General features: G+C 54.2%; 1 protein-coding gene across 7 annotated transcripts in view; it reads right to left on the bottom strand.

Annotated features, from left to right (window-relative positions):
• LOC116940056 (tumor protein p53-inducible protein 11-like) overlaps nt 1-22401 on the bottom strand; it is a 79918-nt gene extending 57517 nt beyond the window's left edge. The window contains exons 1-7 of one of the 7 annotated variants that reach the window (XR_012941188.1): nt 22174-22401; nt 19456-19703; nt 18542-18614; nt 17175-17468; nt 9154-9349; nt 5338-5509; nt 1708-3147 (exon numbers count right to left, since the gene is read on the bottom strand). Coding sequence is in view for 6 of the 7 variants with exons in the window: in XM_032949339.2 (XP_032805230.1) it covers nt 2983-3147; nt 5338-5509; nt 9154-9349; nt 17175-17468; nt 18542-18614; nt 19456-19608 (1053 nt within the window). In the remaining variant the exon portion in view is untranslated. Of the gene's footprint in view, nt 1-970; nt 3148-5337; nt 5510-9153; nt 9350-9561; nt 9703-10003; nt 10021-17174; nt 17469-18541; nt 18615-19455; nt 19704-22173 lie in introns of those variants that run through there. The other 6 variants (XM_032949339.2, XM_032949341.2, XM_032949336.2 and 3 more) reach the window with 6 other exon arrangements.
• Between the last annotated feature and the right edge of the window lie 3240 nt (nt 22402-25641).

The following is a 25641-nucleotide window of genomic DNA, read 5'->3' as shown; positions in this document are numbered from 1 at the left end:
TTCACCACACTGGTCAGTGCAGATGGGTGTGATTTAACCATACTTCACCACACTGGTCAATGCAGATGGGTGTGATTTAACCATACTTCACCACACTGGTCAGTGCAGATGGGTGTGATTTAACCATACTTCACCACACTGGTCAGTGCAGATGGGTGTGATTTAACCATACTTCACCACACTAGTCAGTGCAGATGGGTGTGATTTAGCCATACTTCACCACACTGGTCAGTGCAGATGGGTGTGATTTAACCATACTTCACCACACTGGTCAGTACAGATGGGTGTGATTTAACCATACTTCACCACACTGGTCAGTGCAGATGGGTGTGATTTAACCATACTTCACCACACTGGTCAGTGCAGATGGGTGTGATTTAACCATACTTCACCACACTGGTCAGTGCAGATGGGTGTGAATTAACCATACTTCACCACACTGGTCAGTGCAGATGGGTGTGATTTAACCATACTTCACCACACTAGTCAGTGCAGATGGGTGTGATTTAGCCATACTTCACCACACTGGTCAGTGCAGATGGGTGTGATTTAACCATACTTCACCACACTGGTCAGTACAGATGGGTGTGATTTAACCATACTTCACCACACTGGTCAGTGCAGATGGGTGTGATTTAACCATACTTCACCAGATTGGTCAGTGCAGATGGGTGTGATTTAACCATACTTCACCACACTGGTCAGTGCAGATGGGTGTGATTCAACCATACTTCACCGGACTGGTCAGTGCAGATGTGTCCGCTCTGTAGAAGGGCCGTTGCCCGACACGTCTGCCTTCTATAAATATGTTGCTACAAGGTTGGTGCCATTGAGTTGGATTTGGTTATTTTCGTAGGAGCGGGCTCTTGGCCATCAAAGAGATAGTTAGTTTAGGAGAAAAACGACTTTTACTCCCTCGGGCAGTGCTGATTGAGATCTCTGCCCCGAGACTGTGAGAGAGACGAATATAGACACAGAGATGATCGTCTTTATTTATAACCGGTGATGAACCGGCCGGAACCCATCGATTGCCTTGGCGATTTCCCCCCATTGTTAGTGGTGCAGACATCGTTACGTTTTTTTATATTACCAAGGATCACAGAAAATTGAGGAACATTTTTCCCTCCAAAGCATTGTTTGGCACGATGTCCGACGCTTCGCTCCACGTGCGAATACAGCTACCTCGTCAGGAACTGATTATGAGCAACTTGTCCGAACCGAGGAAGCTCCCGGCACGTGCAGCGAAACGTCGGATGTCGTGGCGAACAACACACGACACGATTCTAAAATGCAAAGGAAGAGCTACAGGCACCGCCGCCACACATCCGGCACAGCACAAAAGGGCGACGTTGGCCCACATCTCCCGAAGTGCCCGCGATCTCTTCAGACCACTGTCTACATGACGCGCATCATCTGGTGACGCTGCTGCTGCGTTGGCAGTGGCGCATTAGAATAATCAACAACTCGCCACACTTGTCCACAACGCTGGCCTAAAATACAATTATATTTGTATAGCATCGGCGACGTTTCGGGAAATGGCTCTTCTGCGTGATGTGCAATGAAGAAGGGAAATCGCCCAAAATCTCGCGGATCATATTCATAGAACAAGTTGCTATAGGCTGATACCGGGCTAGATTGTGGGGCAATGTCTAGCACAACAACAACATCTACTGTTGTACTGTACTATTCTCTCACGTCTAGACGCACCTTGTACTCTGGTGGTAGCGCGCCTTACACCGATAATCCTTACTGCAGACACAGCCTTAGCAGCAGCGTTCCGGAGGATATTGAGTCATTGCACGGCACACACGTGCACGCGTGCACGCGTACACGTGTGCGTATAGACACGCTCGTGTGTGTGCGCGCACGCGTCACGCAGACCGCTGTTACGAAAGAGCCGCGCGGAGGAGCTCGGTTGCGGGTTGGGAAACCCGGGCTCGCGGGAAACCACGGGGCGCGAGGCCGGGGTAAATGCGCAGCTGCTGCTGCGTTGGTGGTGGTGGCCGTGGTGTCGAATTGTGAAACATTTGGAAGACGTCCACGCAGCGAGAGAGAGAGAGGGAACCCTTCACGCGGAGCACGGAGCGGTCCGGCGGCTCGCTCGCTCGATCAATCAATTCCCTTGTGCGGACGCAGCTGAGAGCCACTTGATGAAATCGCCCGTCTCTTGTGAAAGTTTAATAATGATAATGGCCATGATAATAATAATGATGATGCTGCTGCTGCTCTGGATTTAAAGCCGAGGGTTAAGGTCAGGAAAAGCGGAGAATCCGGGGAAACCCCTGAAGTGTAGGGGAGTTCTATTTTACGTTCGAATATTTGAACCGGTCCTGGGTCTCCCATAGGTCGACTCAGTATTAAATGAATACCTGGGGCGGTGTGTAAACATTGCCACAGGGGAGGCAAAGGCGGCCGGGCGTGGTGCTGGCCACCCCACTTTTTAGGTTCTGGGCTAACAGCACTTGTCCCAGTGATGGGTTCAAGGCTACACGGGTGATCTTTGTCTGACGCGCGAGGAATCTCTCGGCCAAATTCACTGGAGTGAGGCCTGGCGTCTGCGCTCCCCCCACCCCACTCGCTCCCAGTTCACAGACCTGCGGCAGCGGGAGGAGACACTGCGAGCTCTGTCTGCCGAGTGCTCCTCTTGGCTGCGCGCAGGGCGAGGAGGCAGATCGCACCACGCGAGGCGGGAACAACCTGCAGCTGCGAGGTTTGGCGAGGGAAACATGCCAACCCCCCTCCCCCCCGCTTCAGTGCCAGTTTCATAATCATTGTAGCACTGCCCCGTGTCGATCCCGCTGCTGGATGAAGGCCCACCCCATGCCCGTGTCGCTCACGGAGGTTGTTTAGCCATACTTCACCGTGTTGGTCACTCGCGCGGGCTGGCGATGGAGTCGGAGGGGGGGACACGCAGGACCGGTTCGGAGCATCACTCGTCGCTGATTACAGCCGTGGCCGCGAATTGAACTCCGACGTTCGGAATCACAGCGCGGTGCGCTCACCACCGCACCACGGCTCATTGCCGGTCGCGATGTTGTGCCAATGGCTGCGATTACGGTCGCGATTACAGCCACTGGCAGCGTGCGACGACTGCAATGGGGGCGCACAGTGAGCCCCATTGTCACCCAACTGCTGGACCCTTCGAACCTGCACGCGTAACAACACACACACACAACGCTCCTGCGTATAGCCTTAGCAGACTGAAGGGGCAAGTGCTGTTAGAGAGCAGCGCCTATGAAGGCCGACAGGGCACACGAAGGGAAGGGTCGCCAGCACCACGTCCGGCCGCTTTTATCTTCCGAGTGGCAATGTTTACACATCGTACCAAGTACTAATTTGAGGCCGAGTCGACTTAGGGGAGGCCCAGGACTCTTTCAGATATTCGTCACTGACGTTGGCCGTGAGCAGAAATCAAAATCGGATCGCTGGGTTCGTATCGCATTGTGCTAACCATTGCACCACCGCTCTCCAACATGCACCCACAAACACCCACGCGTGCAAACACACGTAGACACTTAAACTACGACACACACACACGTGTGCACCACCCGTGTACACACGGAGAGCACCACCCGTGTACACACGGAAAGTACACACAAAGGCACGCGCAAACTCGCACACGCGGTGGCCGCGTCGGTCAACCGTCCTCCGCTTTGTGTGCCTCGTGGACTTCGTCTGTCGCCTCAGTTGCCGTGGCCAGCGTGCAAAGGTCGCGCGCGTCTCGGCGTGAGGGCACTGCAGGCACGGGAGGTCGCCGGCTGGCGGCCTGTTGAGAGCGTCGCTAGGGGCACCTGCAGGGTCGTGTGTGGCCACAGCGACCGTGGCCACACACGACCCTGTAGGAGCTAACCACGTGGTGTGGCTACAGCGACCGTGGCCACACACGACCCTGTAGGAGCTAACCACGTGGTGTGGCCACAGCGACCGTGGTCACACACGACCCTGTAGGAGCTAACCACGTGGTGTGGCCACAGCGACCGTGGCCACACACGACCCTGTAGGAGCTAACCACGTGGTGTGGCCACAGCGACCGTGGTCACACACGACCCTGTAGGAGCTAACCACGTGGTGTGGCCACAGCGACCGTGGTCACACACGACCCTGTAGGAGCTAACCACGTGGTGTGGCTACAGCGACCGTGGTCACACACGACCCTGTAGGAGCTAACCACGTGGTGTGGATACAGCGACCGTGGTCACACACGACCCTGTAGGAGCTAACCACGTGGTGTGGCTACAGCGACCGTGGTCACACACGACCCTGTAGGAGCTAACCACGTGGTGTGGCTACAGCGACCGTGGTGACACACGACCCTGTAGGAGCTAACCACGTGGTGTGGCCACAGCGACCGTGGTCACACACGACCCTGTAGGAGCTAACCACGTGGTGTGGCTACAGCGACCGTGGCCACACACGACCCTGCAGGAGCTAACCACGTGGTGTGGCTACAGCGACCGTGGCCACACACGACCCTGTAGGAGCTAACCACGTGGTGTGGCCACAGCGACCGTGGTCACTCACGACCCTGCAGGCGCCCCTCCTTTGCCTGCCATTCCCTTACCAGTCTCGTCCATCGGCCATCACGTCATGGAGTCATCTATTTACATTGCTGCTCTCTGTTTACGTGCCTGTGGTGTTACCCGCACCCTCCCTCCCCGCCTCTTTATCCATCACGGACACCGGCGCGGCCACGTGCGATGCGCGCTTTGCACATCAAGTCGATGGGTTCGGTGAACCGCTCCCGTGGGGGGTGTGGGTCGTGGGAGAGGGAGTGGGGCACAGGGGGAGGGCGGGAGGGTCCAGGCACCTGTCGCAGTGCCGAGCAACAGGAGCGAGACCCAACCTCGAACACGACCCGCGTCTCCCCGTGCGCGCGTTTCGCGCTGAATGGAGCTCATCAGCAGCACGCGGTGCCTCAGCAGAAGCAGCGTCAGCTCGGGCCAACACGCCCCGCCACGGGGTATCGATCAAAGTCATCGCCACCATCCCCAGCCCTTCCCCTTCATCAGTAGCACTTCACCATCACCACCACCATCAACGGTGTTGTGTTCGTTACGTACTGCGCGACCCATCCACGCGCTATTGTCCGCAGGCGCTGTCTGACGCACGCACAGCCATTCTCACAATAATACACATCGCCTATAGCCATACAGAGCTGTTAGCGAGCACCTATGAAGGCCGGAACGGTACACGAAGGGGTGGGTGGCCAGCACCACGCACGACCGCCTTTGTCTTCCCAGTAACGATGTTTACACGCCGTACCCGGCACTCCTTTGAGGTCGAGTAGACCAACCACCACCTCCACCAATGTCGCCACCACGAATCACCGCCACTCACCTTCGAGCGATGAATTTCTCCGTCGTCATCCTCGCCTCCCACGCCGAGGATCTTGCGCGTCTTGAGCCGACTCAGCAGATCCGTCTGGCTGTGCTTCTTCAGCAGCGGCCCGTGCGTCTTGGTCGCCATGGGCGCCGCGAGCCTCTCCGAGCCAGCGTCTCCACTCCGTGCCCTGCAGGAGCAGCGGGGGAGGGGGTCACATCCACCGCCTGACGAGAGCTGATGCTCAGCTCGAACAGTACGGAACGCCGAGTTATTTTGGAACCACACATCCATCTCGCGTGAGTTGTGAACTGCTTTATATTCCCATAAATTGGTTCATAATATAGGGTTAGTATGGATAGGCATACCGTATACTCTAGTGGTAGTGCCTTATAATTCCTACTCCAAGCCAGGCCACCTCCCCCTCTCACCTCCCCCCTCTCACCTCCCCCTCTCCCTTCTTACCTCCCCTCTCACCTCCCCCTCTCACCTCCCCCTCTCCCTTCTCACCTCCCCCTCTCCCTTCTCACCTCCCCCTCTCACCTCCCCCTCTCACCTCCCCCTCTCACCTCCCCCTCTCACATACCCCTCTCCCCTCTCACCTCCCCCCTCACCTCCCCTCTCACCTCCCCTCTCACCTCCCCCTTCCACCTCCCCCTCTAACCTCCCCCTCTAACCTCCCCCTCTAACCTCCCCCTCTAACCTCCCCCTCTCCCCTCTCACCTCCCCCTCTCACCTCCCCCTCTCACCTCCCCCTCTCACCTCCCCCTCTCACCTCCCCCTCTCACCTCCCCCTCTCACCTCCCCCTCTCACCTCCCCCTCTCACCTCCCCCTCTCACCTCCCCCTCTCACCTCCCCCTCTCACCTCCCCCTCTCACCTCCCCCTCTCACCTCCCCCTCTCACCTCCCCCTCTCACCTCCCCCTCTCACCTCCCCCTCTCACCTCCCCCTCTCACATCCCCCTCTCACCTCCCCCTCTCACATCCCCCTCTCACCTCCCCCTCTCACATCCCCCTCTCACATCCCCCTCTCCCCTCTCACCTCCCCCTCTCACCTCCCCTCTCACCTCCCCCTCTCACCTCCCCCTCTCCCCTCTCACCTCCCCCTCTCACCTCCCCCTCTCACATCCCCCTCTCCCCTCTCACCTCCCCCTCTCACCTCCCCCTCTCACCTCCCCCTCTCACCTCCCCCTCTCACATCCCCCTCTCCCCTCTCACCTCCCCCTCTCACCTCCCCTCTCACCTCCCCCTCTCACCTCCACCTCCCCCTCTCACCTCCCCCTCTCACCTCCCCCTCTCACCTCCCCCTCTCACCTCCCCCCTCACCTCCCCTCTCACCTTCCCCTCTCACCTCTCACCTGCCCCTCTTTCGCGCTCTCTTCATCTATCACAGAGAGCGAGAGAGAGAGAGAGCTGGGGCTGTGATATGAAGTTTTCTCTCTCCGAGTATTTTTTTAAATATTTCCACTGGACAATCCCTTGAACAGCTCGTTCGCAAGGGTGGCCAGGGTGTCAAGTGACACGCACAGAGCAAACACACACAGACACACCAACAGGCTCGTAGACCTGCACAGCCACACACGTTTACACAACAACAATAACAAAGGCCTACCGTACAGTCTGCATTCTGTTTGGGACAATTGCCGTTAGCGAGCACCAAATGAGGTCGAAACGACGCACAAGGGGGTGCTGTGGCCAGTACTGATCCAGCACTGATCCCGTACAGACCCAGCACTGATCCAGCACTGACCCAGCACTGATCCAGCACTGACCCAGCACTGTTCCAGCACTGATCCAGCACTGACCCAGCACTGACCCAGCACTCATCCAGCACTGACCCAGCACTCATCCAGCACTGATCCAGCACTGACCCAACACTGACCCAGTACTGATCCATCACTGATCCCGTAAGACCCAGCACTGATCCAGCACTGATCCAGCACAGACCCAGAACTGACCCAGCACTGATCCAGCACTGATCCAGCACTGATCCAGCACTGATCCAGCACTGATCCAGCACTGACCCAGCACTGATCCAGCACTGATCCAGCACTGATCCAGCACTGTTCCAGCACTGATCCAGCACTGATCCAGCACTGATCCAGCACTGATCCAGCACTGACCCAGCACTGACCCAGCACTCATCCAGCACTCATCCAGCACTGACCCAGCACTGACCCAGCACTGACCCAGCACTGACCCAGTACTGATCCAGCACTGATACAGCACTGACCCAGCACTGATACAGCACTGATCCAGCACTGACCCAGCACTGACCCAGCACTGATCCAGCACTGATCCAGCACTGATCCAGCACTGATCCAGCACTGACCCAGCACTGATCCAGCACTGACCCAGCACTGACCCAGCACTGACCCAGCACTGACCCAGCACTGACCCAGCACTGACCCAGCACTCATCCAGCACTGATCCAGCACTGACCCAGCACTGATCCAGCACTCATCCAGCACTCATCCAGCACTGATCCAGCACTGACCCAGCATTGACCCAGTACTGATCCATCACTGATCCCGTACAGACCCAGCACTGATCCAGCACAGTTTCAGCACTGACCCAGCACTGACCCAGCACTGATCCAGCACTGATCCAGCACTGATCCAGCACTGACCCAGCACTGACCCAGCACTGATCCAGCACTGACCCAGCATTGACCCAGTACTGATCCAGCACTGATACAGCACTGATCCAGCACTGACCCAGCATTGACCCAGTACTGATCCAGCACTGATCCAGCACTGACCCAGCACTGACCCAGCACTGATACAGCACTGACCCAGCACTGACCCAGCACTGACCCAGCACTGATACAGCACTCATCCAGCACTGATCCAGCACTGATCCAGCACTGACCCAACACTGACCCAGTACTGATCCAGCACTGATACAGCACTGACCCAGCACTGACCCAGCACTGACCCAGCACTGATACAGCACTGATCCAGCACTGATCCAGCACTGACCCAGCACTGATCCAGCACTGATACAGCACTGTTCCAGCACTGACCCAGCACTTACGCAGCACTGATCCAGCACTGACCCAGCACTGACCCAGCACTGATCTCGCAGAGCTCACGGCTCCAGTAAACTCCAGCAAAGTGGGACCCACCAAGGGCATCGCGCAGTGAATTGCAAATGCATCGCGCTCATTATGTATGCGTGCGTGTGTCCCTGTTTACACGTGCGTGTGTGTGCGTGCGTGTGTGCGTGCGTGTGTACCTGTTTACACGTGCGTGCGTGGGTGTATATGTACAGACGTCTGTGCGTACACGTACTGTGTATATACGTTCATGTGTGCATATACGGGACTTGTCCCAACAGTCTCGTTTGGGTAAGGCTATACAGGGATCTTTGTCTTTGTATGCGGGGGTGTGTGCGTACACGTGTGTGCGTGCACGTGTATAAACGTGTGTGTATGGACACGCATGAACATGCGTACGTGCTCCCTTTGTGCATGTCTTTGTTTTTGTATAGCCTATGTGTGTACACGTATGTGTATACGCATGCATGGACACGTGTGTGCATGCATGTGTGTACACGTGTGTGCATGCATGTGTGTACACGTGTGTGTATACGCATGCGTGGACACGTGTCTGCATGCATGGACACGTGTGTGCATGCGCATGTGTGTACACGTGTGTGTATACGCATGTGTGTACACGTGTGTGTATACGCATGCGTGGACACGTGTGTGCATGCATGTGTGTACACGTGTGTGTATACGCATGCGTGGACACGTGTGTGCATGCATGTGTGTACACGTGTGTGTATACGCATGTGTATACACGTGTGTGCATGTGGATATCATCTCGGCACCTCGCTGGATAAAGACGCGTCGCGTCTCCCGCGGCCTCGTCTCCCGCGCGCGGTCCCAGGGTTCGCGAATTCCTGGATGCCAGCCGGGAGTCGCGGGGCCCAGGCTCCCCCTGCAAGAGCGAGTGGCCACAGGGACGCCCTGCGCAACCGTGAGGCCAACGGAGCTCCCTGGAGAACGCAGTGCCCACGGAGCGCCCTGCAGCACGAAAGGGAGAGAGACCACGGAGCGCCCTGCAGCACGAGAGAGAGGGAGACCACGGACGCTCCCTGCGCTGCCGCTTGACCAGGAAGCACCCTGCGCACGCGAGTGGCCACGAAGCGCCCTGCGCAAGATAATTCGTCGAGGGAGGGAGCGCCCCGCACGACAGCGCTGGTGCGGCAGGAGAGTAAAAGCAAGCGGTCGACTACCAGGCTGAGACGACGCGAGTAGCTCCCCCTTCTTCCCCCGCGACTGGCTGTGCCCCCCTCCGAACGCTCCCTCTCGCTACTCCCTCCCTCGCTTCCTGCGCTCGGCGCGTGGGAGTCTTTGTTGTGCCGCGGGTGACGTTGGTCTGCGCGCGGGCGGGCGGGCGGGAGGGCGAGGAGGCCAGAGTCGACAGGACGGGGGGGGGGGCGCGTGGTTTGGTGAGAGTGTTGGGAGCTGAGGGCGGGGGGTGTGGCAGTGGTGGTGTCGCGGTGAGCGCGACCCCACCACTCCCTCGTGGTCAACAACAACGGCGGTGGTGGCGATTCTCTGAACTGCCATTGGGCCTCTCTTAGGTAAACTCAGTCTCAAATGAGTACATGGTACGATGTGTAAATATCGCCATTGGGGAGACAAAGGCGGCCGGGCGTGGTGCTGGCAACCCACCTCCTCGTGTGCCGTGCCGGCCTTTATAGATTCTCGCTAATAGCACTTGCCCCAACAGTTTGTCCAAGGCTACACGGGGAACCTTTGTCGTTGGAAGGGAGTGGTGGCATCTGTGGGTTTTTGAGCGCAGGGGACGGGGTCGCAGGCGCGTGGTGACGAGCGGAGCGCAGCGCAGGGTGTGACGTGCTGGGTGTCAGCTAGGGGAGGAGGTTCGTGGTGCGCGGTGTGGTGGTGTACAGGAGACGAGGGTGCAGGGAGTGCAAGTCGCGGTGTGCACGGGCCTGGGTTGGGATGCGCAGGAGCAGGAGACGGGGTTCGGGGAGTGGAATGGGGGGTGGGGTTCGGAATGTGGGAGTGCGGTTTTGGAGGGGGGGGGGGTGGCCGTGAGGTTCCGGCTGTCAGTGCCGGGTGGGTAGGTGGGGGTCGTGGCCACTGAGTGTGGCAGGCGGCACCGGGGCAGAGTGCAGAGCTGGGCAGCGTCGGGTGATGTCGAGTGCAGCGATTCCGGTGGCATTTCGTTTCGTGTGTTTTAAGTTTGTTGTCCTTCTCCCGCACCTCCGAGTATCACGGTTGGCTACGTACGGTGCGAAAGAAGTCCAACGTGAATACAATTGCCGCGATTCAGTGGTTTCTATTCGGCTCAACAGTACATTGTTTATTTAACATTGTGTTTAATGTAGCGGCCTCGAGTGGCTGGATGTGTCACGGTGACCCATTAAAATACAACGTGTCGTCATAGCAGGCACTGTCTATCCACTGCTGGATGAACGCATGCCTACCCCGTCGCCACCCCCCCTCCCCCCACGGTCCAATGCTGCCGTCACCAATCTCCACTGCTGCACTAGAACCGATCCCGTTGCTCCGTTTCCACGGTGGCGTGCGGCTCTCCGTGCTTCTGTGCGCCCTTTGCAGCAGTAGCAGCAGCAGCAACTGCCGCTCAATGCTCTCCGTCAGTTTCCGTGTCTCTGATCGGTGCCGCAGCTGGGAATGCGCACTGATTAAACACCTCGACGCACGCGGGACGCTCCTCCTCGTTACCACGGCCCACCTCCCCCCCCCCCCCACGGCGCTCGCAATCTCCTCTTTGTTTTATCACTCCTCTCCCGCTTTGATAAAACAAAGAGGCCTACAATGCAAAGCACGTCGGGACTCTTCCCTCGCGATTCTTAAGATTAACAATCGTGAAGCTTCGCCATCGATATTTATCGACTAATCCAGACATGGGCAAAGTACGGTCCCAAGGCCGTACACGGCCCGTTGGGCTTTTTAATCCGGCCCGCCTAACTTGTCCAAATATTATCATTAAATTAAATTTTACTTTTCTCCTGTAATGCCCCCATTTCCCCATTAGATGGCGCACTTTGACCGGGAGTGTGGTGTATAGGGCTCGAAAGGGCACATGATCTCGCAATGCATTGCGGGCCGTCAGCGCCATTTTCAGGCTTTGTTTACATTGCTGAGTTAGATACGGTGCACCCTTCACTTTTTCGCTTTGCCCTGTGAGCCCTTCTGTAAAATGAGCGGATCAAGGAAACGAAAAGTGGACAATGAGTGCCGAGTGTTTAACACGGAGTGGACAACAAAATACTTTTTCACTTAAGTCCAATCGAAGGCTGTATGCCTGATATGCCGAGAATCTGTCGCAGTTTTCAAGGAGTACAACATCAGCCGTCACTTTGCTACGAAGCATGCCAACTACGCTAGCAAGCAGTCAACGCAAGAACGAGCGGCTACGGCTCAGAGGTTGGCGGCTAATTTACAGACTCAGCAACATTTTTTTTCACCGACAAACTGCGATTCAAGAGTCAACTACCAAGGCAAGTTTTTTTGTGGCATTCGGAATAGCAAAGGCTAGCAAGCCTTTCTCCCAAGGCGAGTTTGTAAAAGAATGCATGGTACAGACAGCAGACATCTAGTGTCCGGAGATCAAAAGCAAATTTGAAAAGTTTATCACGCAGGACTGTGACTCGCCGTGTGGAACTGATTGATGAAAATATAGCCAGCCAATTAAACAAAAAGTCTGATTCCTTTGAGTTATATTCACTAGCACTGGATGAAAGTATGCACGTAAAAGACACTGCTCAGCTCCTCATTTTTATCCGAGGCATTGGCAGTTTTGCGATAAGAGGAGTTTTTGACCATGGAGTCCCTGAAAGGAACAACGCGGGGAGAGGACTTGTATAACCAGGTGTCTGCTGTCATCGAAAGAATGAAGCTACCTTGGAGTAAACTTGTCAATGTCACAGCGGATGGATCGCCAAATTTAACTGGAAAAAATGTTGGGCTGCTGAAAAGAATCCAGAATAAAGTGAAAGAGGAAAACCCTGACCAGGATCTTATTTTTCTTCACTGCATCATCCATCAGGAATCCCTGTGTAAGTCTCTATTGCAGCTTAATCATGTCATGAATCCAGCCGTAAAACTTGTTAACTTTATACGAGCAAGGGGACTTCAGCACCATCAGCTTTACGTTCCTGGAGGAAACTGATGCGGATCATCAGGACTTGCTGTACCACTCTCGTGTCCGCTGGTTAAGTTTGGGGACAGTGTTACAACGAGTGTGGGAGCTGAAAGAGGACATCGCATTTTTGGAGTTGATGGGGAAATCTGACGAATTCCCTGAGCTAAGCGACAAGAACTGGCTTAGTGACTTTGCGTTTGCTGTGGGCATATTTTTACACATGAATGAGCTGAATGTGAAACTGCAGGGGAAAGATCAGTTTGTTCACGACATGTACAAACATGTGAAAGCCTTCAAATCCAAGCTCACTTTGTTCTCCAGACAAATTGCAAACAAATCTTTCGCTCATTTCCCCACTCTTGCCATGCAGGAAGAGGCACCGCGAAACGCAAAAAAATACAGCAAATCACTTGAGGACCTGCACGTAGAATTCTGCTTTAGGCTCTCTGATTTCGAAAACATTGAACAGTCACTTCAGCTGGTGTCCTGTCCCCTGTCACAAGACTCTGAAGCAGCACCACAGGAGCTGCAGTTGGAACTGATAGAGCTTCAGTCTGACTCCGTCCTAAAGGAGAAGTTAAACTCTGTTAAACTGGATGACTTTTCTACTTCACTTAACAGAGCCACGTTTCCAAACCTCTGGAGGACTGCACAGAAGATGCTGACTTTGTTTGGCTCGACTTATGTGTGTGAGCAGACATTCAGCGTCATGAACGCCAACAAAGCCCGTCACAGATCAAAGTTAACGGATCAGCACCTCAGATATATCCTGAGAATTGCCACAACCAAAATAACTCCAGACTTGGATGCACTGGCAAAAATGGGAGATCAACAACACTGTTCCCACTGAAACTGACAGTGATGATGTGTTGCTGCAGCGAGGTTGGAGCCAAATCTCCGACACACAGCCTGCGTGGCTGCCCTAACCTGTTAATGTAGATAATAAAGAAGTTCAAGTGAGGTCATTGGTTTTGGCGCAGGCCTCACATGTTTTCATGATGTTTGATCAGTCACGTTACGACATGTTTTTGTATTGTTCATGTTCGTGCAATCTGTTAAATTGCCTTGCAAATAAATGCTTTGCTACCTGTTAAAGGCCAAATCCTTTCATGTAATGATTTTTACATGTCATATTAGTTCACACAAACACTCCATCCATCTGTTTCCTGGCCCGGCCCCTCTGTCAAATTTTAGAACCCATTGTGGCCCGCGAGTCAAAAAATTTGCCCACCCCTGGACTAATCCATGCGTGACTGTGTTCCAAGTTACTGCGATGTTTGGTGCGTGATGCAGGGTGCTGGGTGCGTGATGCAGGGTGCCGGGTGCGTGATGCAGGGTGCCGGGTGCGTGATGCAGGGTGTTGGGTGCGTGATGCAGGGTGCCTGGTGCGTGATGCTGGGTGCGTGATGCAGGGTGCCTGGTGCGTGATGCTGGGTGCGTGATGCAGGGTGCGTGATGCAGGGTGCTAGGTGCGTGATGCAGGGTGCTGGGTGCTTGATGCAGGGTGCTGGGTGCGTGATGCAGGGTGCCTGGTGCGTGATGCAGGGTGCCTGGTGCGTGATGCAGGGTGCCTGGTGCGTGATGCAGGGTGCCTGGTGCGTGATGCAGGGCTCTGGGTGCGTGATACAGGGTGCCTGGTACGTGATGCAGGGTGCTGGGTGCGTGATGCAGGGTGCTGGGTGCGTGATGCAGGGTGCTGGGTGCGTGATGCAGGGTTCTGGGTGCGTGATGCAGGGTGCCTGGTACGTGATGCAGGGTGCCTGGTGCGTGATGCAGGGCTCTGGGTGCGTGATGCTGGGTGCTGGGTGCGTGATGCTGGGTGCGTGATGCTGGGTGCCTGGTGCGTGATACAGGGTGCTGGATGCGTGATACAGGGTGCTGGGTGCGTGATGCAGGGTGCGTGATGCAGGGTGCTGGGTCCGTGGTGCAGGGTGCCTGGTGCGTGATACAGGGTGCTGGGTGCGTGATGCAGGGTGCCTGGTGCGTGATACAGGGTGCTGGGTGCGTGATGCAGGGTGCTGGGTCCGTGGTGCAGGGTGCCTGGTGCGTGATACAGGGTGCTGGGTGCGTGATGCAGGGTGCTGGGTCCGTGATGCAGGGTGCCTGGTGCGTGATGCAGGGTGCGTGATACAGGGTGCCTGGTGCGTGATGCAGGGTGCCTGGTGCAGGGTGCGTGATGCAGGGTGCTGGGTGCGTGATGCAAGGTGCAGGGTGCGTGATGCAGGGTGCGAGGTGCGTGATGCAGGGTGCGAGGTGCGTGATGCAAGACGCAGAGCCTCGCCAGCTGTTAATGGAGATCCCGAACCGCTGATGAGGCCAACGCCGTCTCCCCGTGAAGGTGATTATTATTCTAGGTGATGATTATTTTCGGTCACCGTCCCCAATTAACGCGGCTCTTTACCGAGCGCGCTGCCGCGATAATTCGGCTAATTGGCAGAGACTCGGCAAGGAGCCCCCCCCCCCCGCGACGCGTGTCTCGCCTAGCCAAGGCGTGACGGTAAATGCCAGGTGGCTTGGTCCATTGGCAAGGGCGTTAATTTTCTACCACGTGGACCGACAGATCGGGGTGTGTCGTGGCTTTCCACGACTTACCCCGGGTACGCGTTTCGGGGTATCTTATCATCACAATAATAATCATAATCACAATAATAATCATAATTCACAGGATTTTGTCAATTCACTGCTGGCTGCCACCGATCCACCCTTACCAGCAATGCTCCGTTCAAATACATATGAAGTCGTTACATGCTGCACGCGCCTGATGATTGTTACACGCGCCCCACACGTGACGTGGGGAGCGCTGATTTAAAGACGTGGGGCACATTCGTGCACACAAGCACTACACCCAGCTATGATTATAACCCAAACCAACTCGCCAACCAGATACGCGTCCTGATTCTACCCCGAACCTCCCCCAAGTATCCAACCAGCCACGAGTGCTAGCTCTAATCCTCACAAGCTAGCCAACCAGCTAGTGGTAGTGACTCTGCCCCTAACTCTCACCAAGTCTCAGAATCTTTATTTAGACTGGAAGAATCCGATGAGCCCTGAAGCTCTTTTTCACAAATGTTTAGCATGAGCGGGTCAGTAAGCTGCAACAGCAAACAATACATCAAACGATAGGAGTGAAAAAGTGGAGAAAATGGTGAAGTCACTAAATAAAAATCAATCAATTCATTATATAAGTCCGACGTATCAAGATTGGGAAAAGGCAGCAAAACCAACAACATAGTCCGAGACCACGCCAAGATGCCACCACACAGCAGTAGTCCCTCAATACAATGGCACATTGAACTATCGACACAGAGGTAATGATCAAAGTTAAAATTACATTAGCAAGTATCCAACCACCCAACAGCATTAGGTCCACACATTCACCGCAGCCCCGCCCGGAATCCATCCCTGGGACCTTTGCCAGGTCTTCCGATTCGCCGCCTCCTCCATCCTCCAATCGCGTTGTCGCTTTTTTGGGGTCGGGCAGCCATGCGGGGCCTCGCCGCCGTGCGTCAGACCTCGGAGAGGCAGAAGGAGAAGTCGCCGAGACACATCGCTGCGTCTCAGTGGGAGAGACACTTCATTTGCCACTTCTGAACTTAAAAGTCGGGCACAGTAGCGGCTCGTGATATGTCCACTAGGTGGGGCTGTTGTGAGTGACCTCTGAAAATATGGTGGTATAATTAAGAAGCACCTCGTCATGTCATTGGCCTTCTCGTGAAAGTGATACACAACTGTCTTATCTACCAACGGTGAGGCATTCATAAACAATACGAAACATAACAACAAAGCACTCTAATGCTGTCCCCATGAGCCTCAAGTCCACACGACACAACCCCTTGGACACTGCCAAAAGCCGAGAGCGTGGAGGCCGTGAGCTGCTGCTCGATTTGCAGTGCCACCACGCGTTGTGACACCTGAATGGGTCTCCAACGGCGTGGCTACAAAGCGAAGCTGAAACGCAACAGACGAAGGGAAATCTCCCCGAGGCACAAATCAGACTGTGGTGTTGCAGCAGCGCTTTCTAATACGAACAACTTAAAATGTTGTCTTCACTAGGTAATTCACGTTTAAAGAATCATTATATTTTCATGTTTTTAAACACAACAAAACTATTTATAGAAAAGTATTTATCATCTCCAGTCGCTTGGTGGGGCGGCGCCCCAACGCCCCAAGTGTGCGAACCGCGCCTGGTCGGGCACTCGGCGGCTTTGTGAAAGGAAAACAAACTTTAAAAATCCGAAAGAACCAGAGAGGATCAACATTAAAAATTAACGCCACCGCTAAGAGAAGCGCCGAGCACCCCAGACTCAGTGTTGTCGAGTTTCCCAGTCTCTACGCATGCAGTGGAACGCATTCGCCATATCGTTGCTGAGCAAACGCGCGGTTGTGCTGTGTGGGTTGTCCGATGGGGTTTGGCGTCACACCGTGTGTTGTCCGACACGATGTCCGACGTTTCACTCCCCGTACCGGATGCTTCGTCATTGCGCGTCTCGGTAACTGCAGGTTGAAAAATCTTGGGCCATGGTAAGCATGTGTGCCGTTCACAGGGTTATTTGAGGGCTCTTCATCGCGCTGGTCACTGTAGGTATGTCCGCTCTGCAGAAGGGCCGCTGTTCGAACGTCCACCTTCTATCAGGAGTCCTCCTACAAGGTGTTGTGAATGAAATGTGGCGAATAAAAATTTTCGTTACAAATGAGCTGACTTTCACTCACCAGTCGCGAAGGTGCGGGGCATAGACCACGGGGAGCATAGAAGTACAGTGCAGCGATGGGGTTTGCTGCACTGCCCCCTGCTGTCCACATCGCCCCGCGGTGTTGGCGAGTGTTTCACTCCGAGCCACGCAGGGCAGGAGCCGCGCTCCCGGTGGCTTTCAGTTTCCATCACCGCGCCCCACGGTGATTGGCGCGTACGGTCCGGCCCACACCGACGTCGCATCCAGCATCTGGCAGCACCCCTCGCCCCACCCCCCGCCCCAACAGAGTGGACGTGTGGGGACCCCTGCGTTCCTGGGGGGGGGGGGGTGTCCGACGGGGCTCATTGCCCCACGCGCCTCGGCCCTAACAAATGGGATTGACATTCATCCACGGCTGTAAGCAGCAAGGTGCTACTTGGAAATAGAGCTGTATCGATTGAAAACGTGTTTGTACTCGCGTTACCGTAGAAAAAAACTGGGTTTAAAAATAAAACGAGATCACAGCGTGATCAGTTATTGGGTGAAGATTCCGCGGTAAATGATTGCGCCTCTCCTCGTCTGGAGCAAACAACAGAGGATATAGAGACGAGAGCAAAGAGCTCAGACGCGGAGCAGAGTCTCAGCGACATAGCGCAGGGCACAGATCTCATATCTTAGGGCACAGGTCTCATATCAGTGTACAGATCTGAGGGCTTGGATATCAGATCACAGTTCGTAGAGCACGTCTCAAATCTCAGAGCACATATCTCAAAGTAGAGATCTCACATCTCCACAGAGCGCAGATATCACATTGCAGAGGGATCTCAGATCACACGTCGTAAAATCTCAGGCGACAGAACCAAGATCCCAGAACCTCGGATGTCAGCGCGTGACGCACGGAGTGCAGAAGGTGCACGCGTCTGTGTTGGCGTTCAGATTGCGACCCCATGACCGCGACGAGGAATGAAAGCCGCATGCGTGTTTGTGTATTTGTGAGTGTTTGTGTATTTTCTTCTGCCTTAGTGTGTGCACGCGCGCGTGGTCGCACACGCATGGCACGATCCCCCGGGGTGGTTGAAAGACGGATTGAACGCGAATAGCCGCTACTCGCTGCGGGAAACAGATAATGTCTCGTGCAACACGTACGTATTGATATAAGTGGTGCGCAAACCCAAGCGTGCACATACTCCCACGCTCGCGTTCACTTACAGCGGTGCATTTAATTTAATTTTGATACATAATACGACAAAGATTCCCCTCCTCTCGATGATTCAATTTTAACCGGTCGACAAACCCAGAAAATGTTTCCTCACCCCGGCACATCACATCCACAAATACATCTCGATATGGCTGTGGTTACTACCCGTCGCGTGTTCCTCCCGTTCTAATGGCACGCATGCGACTCACGTGCCAAGAAAGTTGTCCGGTTGCAGACCGCTGCAGCACAGGGACAGCTGCCACTGTAGTCTCCTTGGCTAGACTGTAGAAGGACATAGAAGAATGGTTGAGGGGAGATGCGATGGAAGTTACTTTGAGGTGCTGGGTGATTTAAGCGTCACTATAAAAATGCCACGACTCATCTCTTCCCTTATGACGTTGCACGACACGTGGGGATAGTAGAATATGACTCACGCAAGATTGACATTTAGGATTTGACACCTCCCCATGTGGGATTAGAGCGCCCCCCCCCCAATTCCGAGATTTGTCATTAAGAGCCACGACTCCATTGGGAAGGGAGGGGGAGGAATTATATTATCAGACACTTCATTACGAGCCCATTCATCTTCATCATTCAGAATCCCATCTGCGCGCGGGGCTCCATCCCAGAGCCTTAATTAACCGCGAGGCTGGTGGCAGGGGAATCGACGGCTCACGGGGGTGTGAGGGAGGAAGGGACTGCAGGGGTCTGCGTGGGACGTTCAGGAATCAAAGCAGCGGTCAAAGTCGAGACTAAATAAGATTGTCCGTCACTTATCCAGGAAAACCTCAAGTGTCCTTTTTCTAGGAGGACCTTGCCACTTGCCACATTGGGATTCACGGCCAATTCCAATTATTATTGAGCGTTTGACTTCTTGTGGGAGGAAACCTGAGAATCCGGAGAAAACCCGCCATGCATAAACACGAGGGGGTGACACTCAGCACTGCCATCTCCTAACAACATCCAGCAGCTCCACGCCTACAACAGCTGGCAAGCAGCGGTGGTGGTATCCATTGCAAGTACTAACGCGCCTCAATCCTGCTTAGCCTTCGAGGTCTGACTGCATGGAGAGCAGTCACCACGTGGTGGCGAGGTGGTGACTCGATGAAACAACAATACTTGCACACTTAGAACCCAGAAGCTCGACTCCGCGTTGATGACGACTCCACCCCGGAGTTGCCTCGCTGCCCGCGTCGTGGGAATTCTCCGCGGCGATTGCTGCTGGTACAGAAGCTGCGTCTCGCATCGATTTCCTTTCGTTTTTCTGAAACTTCATGTTGAATCAGTGTCTGAACCGCGGCCTTGGGGGCCTTGGGGAGCCGCGGGGAGGGACGGAGAGTCGAGACGAGGCGCAGGGAGCCAAGGGGAGCTCTGGGGAGACACGATGCGACGCAGAACGTTACAGAAAGCAACCGAGAGACAGGTGGCCGAGAATGATGAGAACCAGGGAGCCATGAGGAGCCAGGGGGTCGGCATCATCAGGTGCAGCGTAAGCTACAGGTAGTGAGTTACAGGGAGCTACTGGGCGTATGGGAGCCCTCTGGGAGACATGAAGAGGCGCAGGGAGCCGTAAGAAATAGGGGGGAGGGGGGGGGTCAGAGGCAAAGCCATGTAGAGGCACGGCGAAGGAAAGGACGCCTTAACGAGGGGGAGGCAGGGGACTGCTGGGGGGCAGCTGGGACATGTGGGGAGGCACAGACAGACACTTCGAGTGAAGATGAGGAGCAGGAGACTTCGGGAGAAGCTGCAAGTCACTGGAAGGTGCAGAGAGCCACGGACGGAGAAAGTGAACTGCGGGGAGAGAGACACGCCGAGACACGAAGAGACACAGCGAGATACGGGGAGACACAGCGAGACACGGGGAGACACACCGAGACACGGAAAGAGACACGGCGAGACACGGAGAGAGACAGCGAGACACGGGGAGATACACCGAGACATGGGAGACACACCGAGACACGGAAAGAGACACAGCGAGATACGGGGAGACACAGCGAGACACGGGGAGACACACCGAGACACGGAAAGAGACACAGCGAGATACGGGGAGACACAGCGAGACACGGGGAGACACACCGAGACACGGAAAGAGACACAGCAAGACACGGATACACACCGAGACACGGGGAGACACACCGAGACACGGAGAGATACACCGAGATATACATCGAGACACCGAGAGATACACCGAGACACGGGGAGACACACCGAGACACGGGGAGATACACCGAGACACACCGAGACACGGGGAGACACACCGAGACACGGAGAGATACACCGAGACACGGAGAGATACACCGAGACACGGAGAGATACACCGAGATATACATCGAGACACCGAGAGATACACCGAGACACGGGGAGACACACCGAGACACGGGGAGATACACCGAGACACACCGAGACACGGGGAGACACACCGAGACACGGAGAGATACACCGAGACACGGAGAGATACACCGAGACACGGGGAGGCAACGTGGGGCTACCGGCAGGCGACAGTTGTGTGTCCGCGAAGTGATCAAAACGCGCACGGTGAAAGGAACCCGGGGATCGCGCCGGCATCAAAGCGGTCGCTCCAAATGAGAGGCGTCGCTTTACGCGATTGACGCATTCATTACGAGCGCGGCTTTGAACTTAATAACAACAATAATCAGATACGGGCGGATTGATGAAGCGGCCGAGTCAGCAATGCCGCTCCGTGTTCGGGGCCCCGCCAATGATCGCATCTCGTCCCGGATTCTCGCGCAGAGAAGATGAATGCTTTTCATCATTTATGATGTTCTGGGGGGGGGGGGGGTGGTTGGTGGCGGGTCGCTGAGGACATCGCGGAACTGTGAGCGAGAGCGGGGGAGGGTGGGCTGCTGTGTTTCGGGCGAATGGAACCACCGTGGCGGCGTCTCGCAGCCCCGCGGCCCTTGCCAGGGTCCCGGGTTCTCGTCCCTGTGGGGGCTACCGTCCCCTGCCATCACTGAATTGTCGGGGCCGTTGCCCACCGACTCCCCCGTTCCATTCATACCGCTACCCCCCGGCTGCTCTGTCAGGTCCAGACTACGGACTCCTAATGTCTCGCCCCCCTGTACCTCTGCCTGGGATGTCGACCGCGTTTGCGTAGCTTAATTAGCGGCTCGTACGCTTTGCGCTTGCGATGCGCTACCCTGTTCAACGGCGGCGTGTCGCGGTGAGCGCGCTCGCAAAGTAAAACCCCGTCCTGCACGTGAATAAACAGGCGCGGCGCGCCCCCGTGGGATTCCCTCCCACCCACGCTCCACGCGCTTAAGCAAAAACAAACACGCCGCGATTACTTTGCTCCGATTTAACTGGCTGTTTACACAGCTGCGTATTCGCGCACGCCAGGCGCTTAATTCGCTATTAGACAATCGCGCGAGTGCGCGCCCGCCACCCCGTCACACAGGCGCGCGAGCGCAAAGCGCTACTGTAGGCTGTTGCGCAGGTACGCGAGCGCTGGGCACCGCCGAAGATATTCGTGTAGGTACGCGCGCGCTGAACAATACTGTAAACGATCGTACAGGTACGGACACTAAGCACGTTCTACTCCCTTATTCGCTGCAAACAGCCGCGTATGCGCGCGAACACAAAACACTCTGTACACACTCGTACCGGTATGCGAACACCAAACACTCCGTCTCCCTCCTCGCACTCGCAGTGACCACGACACAGCTTTATCCTATTAGTGGTTTTATTCCCCGCGAGTATCGAACTAGACTGTGCGTGTCAGTACGGACCAGCAGGACAGGTCTAACCTATCTCGCTACTGCCTGATACTTAATCGACCTGTCTGCTCTCTATTTTCTCTCCGAATTTCGTCCCTTTGTCTTACCTCTCTCGTACTTACGGTCCGACCTCGCAGCGATGGAGGTCGCGGATAGACGATGCTGTAAACAGAATCTGGCTGTTCTCTGCCCCGTCTCACGGACGTGCGAGTAACAGTCAGGTGACGGCTCCGCGATCCCTCCCTCCTGTTGATCTCCAGTCAAATAAAAATGGCCCCGTGCTTCCCCAAAGCGTCCCTTTTTATGCTCCTTTCAAAGCCCTCGCACCGCCCATACGCGGTGCATCATGGGTAGGGCCGTTAATCCGCGGTGCATCATGGGTAGGGCCGTTAATCCGCGGTGCATCATGGGTAGGGCCGTTAATCCGCGGTGCATCATGGGTAGAGAGGCTTAACCCGCGCTGCCCCGCTCCCCACCTGTCTGCTGGTCCGTGTGTGTCTTGGGCATCTCCTCACTGCGGTTCTCAGTGAGTTCGCCGTGGTCATTTAATTCTAAGTTAAGCCACGGCGCCGCAGTGCCATTTGGCCTGGGGGGGGGGGGGGGGGGGTGCCTGCCAATCCCCTGACCCTGAGAAACCGTGGAGCACCCTCACGAGGGGGCCTCTCGGGTAAAAAACTCAGGGCAGGTGCCCCCCCCCCTCCCCATGAGGCCCTACTTGAGTGTGTGTGTGTTTAGGTGGGGGGGGGGGGGGCGGGGGAAGTGCTGTGATGGGAGCCGGGTGGCTTCTCGGTCGCAGCAGCACAGCGACGGCCCCGGTTTCGACGGAGCGGCTTCGCTGTTGTGGCACCACATCCCCTCGTTACGGGGAGGCATCGCGCGCCTATCGCGCCGCGAGAGACGAGCGAGGCGGACACCGCGCAATCTGGGAGCGCGCAGGTGATAGTGGCGGGGAGCGGTGGTGACTCGACGTTCGGCGCACTGCGCTAAGAACTTGGCCACCTGAGTTCGATTCCCAGCCACGGCTAACACCAGTGGCGAGTGATGTGTGAACCGGTCCTAGGCGCCCCCTCACCCCTTACCCCATTCCAGCCCTCTCCCCCACTGATCAAACATACAGGCTTGACGTTCTATTGACAAATGCCCCTCACAATTTCGCACTGACGGGTGTTCTGGGTAATAACCTTAGTGATCATTCCTTCATTTTTGGGGTGAGATCATCAGCCAGACCCAAAGCCCCCCCTAAAATTGTTGAGAAGCACTCTTTGAGGCACTTCAGCACTCAGGCATTTACAAATGATGTGCTTCACTCGGATATTGATAAGGTCTGTGATATCCCCAACCTGACTACGGCTTGGGAGACTTTCAGGTACACGTTTCTCAAAATTCTTAACAAACATGTTCCGTTGGTTAGATTTAAAACTAAAGGCAACCGCCCACCATGGTATGATCCTTTGATTACAAAGCTCATGAAAACTAGGGACAAGGCTTGGGCATGTGCTCAGAAAAGTAATTTGGTAAATGACTGGCTAGAATACAGGATTATAAGGAATAGATGCGTCAAAAAAATACGGCATGCAAAAAATGCCTACTTTTCCTCCACTCTCCTGGAATCACATGGAAATGCCAGGATTTTTTGGAAAACAATCAAATCTATCGAAAAGGCATCCAAAACAGACAATCTGCCCGTTGAGCTTAACCGAAATGGGGAATATTTTTCAGATCCCAAAAAAATAGTTGGCAATTTTAACCTTCATTTTTCTGAAGCTGGTAATCTTTTTGATAATGTACTGGGAGTCACCCCTGCTCATGCAAATTCCTACACCCCTGTCCAAACATTAAACGAATTTAGTTTCCAACCAATCCACGAAAGTAATGTTCTGAAATAACTGTCCTACCTCAAAGGGTCCTCCTCTACCAGAGTAGATAGTTTTCCCGTCTTTGCTCTACTAACTGTTGGTCACCTAATATACAAACCTATAGCCCATATTTTCAACTTGTCCATCAAAGAAGCATCAGTTCCTCTAGAATGGAAACATTCCTATGTCCGTCCACTTCACAAAGGGGGCCCTAAAGATGATCCCAATAACTACCGACCTATCTCAATTTTGTCCCCATTGATGAAAATTTTAGAAAAATTATTGAACTACCAAATTAGCAGTTTCCTGTCCACCAACAATCTACTACATCTAAAAGAATCTGGGTTCCAAAAAAAATACAGCACCACATCTGCTGCATTAGACTCTTTGAATCAAATTTACAATAGCCTTGATAATAAGCAGTACTGTGCCTGTCTTTTCCTTGACCTGTCCAAAGTTTTTGATACAGTAGACCACAACACCCTGCTTAGTAAACTAAGTTGCCTCGGTTTTTCCGAAAACACAGTACAATGTTTAAAAAATTACCTCTTTTCTCGCACCCAAACTGTATTCACAGATGGTTGGAGGTCAAACAGTGTTAAGATAACAAAAGGGGTTCCACAGGGTTCCATCCTCGGCCCCCTCTTGTTTTCTCTTTATGTCAATGACTTGGGCACTGACCTGGATCATCCCAGGGTAAATCTTTTTGCAGACGACACGATACTGATTACTGCCGGCCGCTCTCCAGATGACGTGATTGCTAAGCTCCAGGGCGATTTCAACAAACTACAACATCAGCTAGTTTCTCTTACACTAGTCCTGAATACCTCCAAAACCAAGGTGCTATGCTTCTCACCGGGACTAAAGCAGGAAGTTATTTTTCCACAATTACATTCCTTGAATAATTATCAAATAGAGCAAGTCAAGATCTATAAGTATCTTGGGGTCATCCTGGATTCAAAACTGAATTTTGAAGATCACATTGATTATATTGATAAAAAGACAAAAATAAAAATTGGTTTTATGTATTGACACAAGCACTGCTTCCCCCCAATGTTCCGTTTGAAAATGATAAAAGCTACCATACTGCCTCTACTTGACTACTGTGACATCGTGTATAAATCAGCCCCAAATACTGTACTGAAGAAGCTTGATTTCAGTTTAACACGTAGGCTTTCGCGACCAATATTATTCATAATAAAGGTTTTTGGGTTAGATCGCGTTTATTTATAAATGTGTCGTAACCCTCCACCACCCGACACGGCCAATCAGCAAAAAAAGTGTCACGTTGACAAAAGACAAATAATTCACTACTTCAGCCCACCGGTGTGTTGAAGAGTTAATCCACATTTACAGTTTGAGTACGACGTTTCGCTGGTAAATACATCCAGCATCATCAAGCAATTCGCCAGAATGGTAAAGCCCTCGCTTGCTCCCGGTTTGTATATAGAGCAGCAGGGTGACGTCATCACTTAACTCATATCAGGTGCATTGATTAGAGGCGGAGGGGGGGTATTGTAATTATATAATCGATTAGTAATCAGTCATTGGTTATGATTAGTAATGAGTTGTAGATTAGTAATTCTTTAAATGTAATGTGTATTATTTAATGATACGCTTCCAGGCCGCACTAAGCCGGTAGCTGTCAGAGCGATTAAAGTTATTCTTGTTCCTCTCAATTTCAATGGATTCTCTAATTAGTCTTTGCCAGTAATAATT

Source organism: Petromyzon marinus, chromosome 7, assembly GCF_048934315.1.
Source record: "Petromyzon marinus isolate PM22_M1 ecotype Great Lakes invasive population chromosome 7, UKy_Petmar_22M1.pri1.0, whole genome shotgun sequence".
NCBI lineage: Eukaryota > Metazoa > Chordata > Hyperoartia > Petromyzontiformes > Petromyzontidae > Petromyzon > Petromyzon marinus.
The sequence above is the reverse complement of the archived record's forward strand: the minus strand, read 5'-3'. Positions and strand labels throughout refer to the sequence as shown.